General features: G+C 33.5%; 1 protein-coding gene across 1 annotated transcript; it reads left to right on the plus strand.

Annotated features, from left to right (window-relative positions):
• Window positions 1-285: 285 nt before the first annotated feature.
• Window positions 286-4,543, plus strand: LOC118755702 (AP-1 complex subunit sigma-2-like; the record flags this gene model as incomplete). Its single annotated transcript, XM_036490525.1, is given in 2 exon segments — window positions 286-394; window positions 3,383-4,543. Coding segments are annotated over 2 exon segments (277 nt in total), but the record flags the coding sequence as incomplete, so codon positions are not given.
• Window positions 4,544-4,879: the final 336 nt, after the last annotated feature.

A 4,879-nucleotide genomic window follows, 5' to 3' on the forward strand; every position in this document is an offset into this window, starting at 1 on the left:
GATTTTTTTATTTGAAGTTTGCCAACATTTTAAAATCATATAAAAATGAGAGTAAAAAAAAGGAATTGTTCAAAGTTGTTGTTGTTTGAGATTGAAAATGTGAAGGTGTGTGTGAGTTTGTGTGTAAAATTTTAAAATTAAATTGCTTGCAAACGTCAAGAATTTGAAAAATTCCTCTCAACGGTTCTACCTTCCTATTTTTTTATCATGGCTTTTATTATGTAATGTACTACTACTATATAAAGCTTACTCACATATTTCTGATTAAAAATTTTAATTTTTAAGGTATGCGAGTTTATATTTTTGTTGTGCCATCGAGCAGAACGATAATGAACTGTTAACCCTTGAAATTATTCACCGTTATGTGGAGTTGTTGGATAAATATTTTGGAAGTGTAAGTGATCGCTTAATAAATTCTTTATTTTAAATTCTATTTTATATAATTGATCGCTTGAATAATGCTATATGTACAATATGTACATATGTATAAAACGTCGCCAAATGCAATATCACGTATGAGATGACAACATTTTTTCTTTAGATGCCTGTTTCTAAAAGATTACTTTAGTACTTATTTTGATGGCTTTGTAGACTCATAAAAAAGGTCCATAAGGTTTTTGTTTGATTATGCAAATAGTTTTCAGTTAAGGCTGGTGCATTTTTCCAATTATTACGTTTTGGTCTGAACAACATATATATATTGCGCTTTGATTAGAACATATCAGTCGATTAATCGATCGGACGCTAATAGTTGGTATCCAAAAGAAAAAAAGAGAAGGATAGGCTGAACCAATTCCCAAAAGTAAATTTATAATTAATTCCCTATACTATTAAACATCGGACATGCGCATAGGTTTATGTATTTATTTTTACATGTAAGTGCATAATACATATTTTAATATCGTTGAGAATTAAGTATACTATTAAATTCATATTTTCTGTCGTCGTGCGGAATTCAATCTCCACGAACGGATTGAAGGTAAATTCTTTAAATTTTGAGAGTTAACTCGAGTCGATCTGGAGTACTTAGGCTCCATTCCGATGCGCATTTTAAGTAGAGATTATTGATTAACTTCAAAAATTCATTAATTTTAAGATCAAATATTTAAACTGTATTTAAATATTCAATTTCAGCAATTTAATTAAGAAAAAATGCAATCCTGATTTTAAATATGAATTCACAAATAAATTAAATGCCATTTAATCTTCGATCGACACATATATCTTGGCATTAATTCGTTAGGGAATAAGTCATTCATACTTGTTGTGCTTAAATGATCGGTTTTCTACATTGACCTCAACAGAGAATCGATGTTTGCTTTGCATTTGTGTTTGTGTGAGTAGAGAATCTTAAAAGTGTAACAGTTTCGTATGTATGTTAGACAGTACCGGAAAAAAGTTCATAAGTAATAAGTGTAAGTAGTTTTTGCAACCCAATTTAAAAAAAAAATCTGTCGAACGTAGGTGCCGTTTTACACTTTTCGCCATATTTACAGTCGAAACGTAAAGTAGGACACATCGTTGTTTTTGTCTTGATGATGCAATTTTTTTTCGAAGTGTATTTACCTCAAGTACTTACCCAACAGATCTCAGTTCTTATCACCTTAAATTACCACCCTAATGCCCGGAAATCAAAGCTCATCATTAATCTTTTCGTATGGAAACATTTTGATTATTCCAGTAGAGCTATTTAAAAAAAAAAAATTGTATTACTGAATGTAGGTGTGACGGAAAAGGCAATCCCTAGGTTCGGCCAAAAAATTTTCTTTCGAAATTGCCTTGCAAAAATATTTTAGACTCAGGGGTGTAGTGAGAACTTTTTTGTTGTGAATAGTAATTCACAGTTAAACTCTTGTTAGTTGTTAAGTTGGGCCCTTAATTTTGCTAATGCTTACACAAAACTACAGAAGTATTGGATAGCGGCGGAGGATGGTTCCGTGCGCAGAAGTGGAAAACTTTTGATTGTCATTCACCCAGGAGTGGCCAGAAGCGATTCTTGTCTACTACAGTTGCCACGTAAAGGAGCACAAATTCGGTGTTGGATTCGTGGTAGGAGAGAAAGCCCACCGTTAACAAACTGATTGGACCTTATCAGTGTGGCTTTAGGCCTGGAAAATCCACCATAGATCAGGTATTCACAATACGCGAAATCTTAGAAAAGACCCGCGAGAATAAGATCGACACACATCATCTATTTGTCGATTTCAAAGCCGCTTTCGACAGTACTAAAAGGAGTTGCCTATATGCCGCTATGTCTGAATTTGGTATACCCGCCAAACTGATACGGCTGTGTAAAATGACGTTGAGCAATACCACCAGCTCCGTCAGAATAGGGAAGGACCTCTCCGAGCCGTTTGATACCAAACGGGGTTTCAGACAGGCGGACTCCCTCTCGTGTGATTTCTTTAATCTGATGTAGGAGAAGATAATAAGGGCCGCAGAATTGAACCGCTCAGGCACAATACTTTATAAGAGCGTACAATTGCTGGCGTATGCCGACGATATCGATATTATCGGTAAATACATCTGTTCTGCCTTCTCCTGTTATCACACAAACAGTCAGAGCGTACGCGTCTTGGCACCCACGTCACTGTTGACAGATGCAAGTTTGAAAAAGTAGACGTCTTCATTTATTTGCGAGTCAGCATTAACACTAATAATAATGTCGGCCTTGAAATCCAACGGAGAATCACTCTTGCCAACAAGTGCTACTTTGGGCTAAGTAGGCAATTAAGAAGTAAAGTCCTCTCTCGTCGAATAAAGATCACACTCTATAAGGCACTCATCATGCCTGTGCTGGTGTATGGCGCGGAGGCATGGACAATGGAAGCGTCTGATGAGGCGGCTCTTGGAGTTTTCGAGGGAAAGATTCTGCGAAAGATTTACGACCTTTATGCGTTGGTGAGGTCGAATACCGCAGACATTTAACGATGAGCGGTATTAGCTTTACAACGCTATAGACATAGTGCAGCGAATTAAATTCAGAGGCTCCGCTGGCTTGGCCATGTCGTTCGAATGGACAGAAACGCTTCTGCTCTGAGGACTGAGGTAAAAATTTACTCACAGTGAGTATATGTTCAATTTAAAGTAAATTCTGGTAAAAAGTGGTAAGCTCGGACTTGTAATTCTATTAGAAAATGGTTGAAAAGCTTTGAGAAAAGTAAACTTTTTACAGTATTGTGATTTTTTTTAATGTTTTGGTATTGCATTTGGTGCATACGGGGTATGAGGTGCCAGACGGCGAACAGCCAGTTGCGATAAAATCAATTATTCTAAAATTATTTTCACCAAAACTAACCAGCATTATTCATGGTGACAATTGAAGTTGGTTTTAAATTGTTTGCGTTAGCTAAAATGTCTGTGTTTCTTCTTTCAAATTTAGGTTTGTGAATTGGACATAATTTTTAACTTTGAAAAGGCCTACTTCATCTTAGACGAGTTGTTAATTGGCGGCGAAATACAGGAGACATCGAAGAAGAATGTGCTCAAAGCGATTGCCTCCCAGGATCTGCTCCAAGAGGTCAGTACACCTGAAGCATATGATTTGTAAAAACATGAATAGCAAAAATTATAAGAAAGAATGAAGTTAGTCATTCAGTAGAAGTGAGGGCATAACAATTTTCAAACTAAATAGCCTAATGTATATTTTTGCATTAATTCTTCCTATTATATTTGAAACAATATCAATATTTTTCACTTTATCATCTCAGTTCCCATTCGTTTTTATCCTTATTTCTCTTCTATACGTGTCCTTTTGTAAAACTTCATATTTAAAATTTTATTTGATACAAAACAACGACAAAATTAAAAAAAAAAAATGCACAATTGTTCCTGTCCTGCACATTTCCATACTCTATGTTATATTTCCATTCTTCAGCAAGTTCTTTCTTTCTATAAACATTTTCCTTTTCTAATTCTGCTTACCAAAAATCCAACTACTACTTCAAATTTCAACTCACTTTAACTTCAACTCTACAACAATAAACTATCAACATCTAATTTCTTTTATTAAATGACGATTAATAATTGACTCTAAATGATTGTAACTTAATATACAAAACTAATCTCGTATAGAAGGAAGAATTCTTCTACACCATACAATAATCGCTACGCCTTTACCAGTTTATCTAAATATACATACGTTAATTTATTTATCAATACATACTATTATATATACATATATTGTTACATAGATGGCCCGTTTTTGGATAGCAAATATATATCTATTATATCTAATTGAATATTGAATGAAATAGGTTAATATGTTTATTGTACACTTAATGAAATTGTATTCATGGAATGATTTATATTTTTCTTGTTTGTAATTGACTGTTATGCATGCTTAAATGTTATGATATTGGTTAATCGTAACGCAGCAGAGAAAATTTGTAATGTTAACTAGTTAATAGCTTATAAAATGTACTTACATATAACTTAAAAATTCCGGAACAGGTTCCAAAGCCTAGCCAGAATTTGCCAAATGTATAATAAATAATGCCTGTACCCGCTTGCCATTAAATGAAACGACAAAAAACGATTTTAACTTCGCTTACTTTTTATTTACCGTAATTTCATTAAGATAAGGAAAATCAAACACCGCTTTCGGCTTGTGCAGTGACTCGAAACAAGATTTCATGTGTTGATTTTTTTTTAATATTCAGTGTTTTTCAAGGGTAAGTTTTCTTGTTACTTTTCCATAAAAACATTGCCCAAGCTTTAACCAAAACCAAATAAATCAAAGTTTCAAACTTTATATAAAATTTTGGAAAATTCGACAAATTCCCATCAAAATTTGAGCTTTATGTATAGTATAAATTTGTAGAACATTTCTGGCCCAATCAATGTTTTATAGAAAAAAAATAGAAATTAAACTTTAAAA

The sequence above is a fragment of the Rhagoletis pomonella genome, unplaced genomic scaffold (assembly GCF_013731165.1).
Source record: "Rhagoletis pomonella isolate Grant_MI unplaced genomic scaffold, Rhpom_1.0 Rhpom_scaffold_07086, whole genome shotgun sequence".
NCBI classification, from domain to species: domain Eukaryota; kingdom Metazoa; phylum Arthropoda; class Insecta; order Diptera; family Tephritidae; genus Rhagoletis; species Rhagoletis pomonella.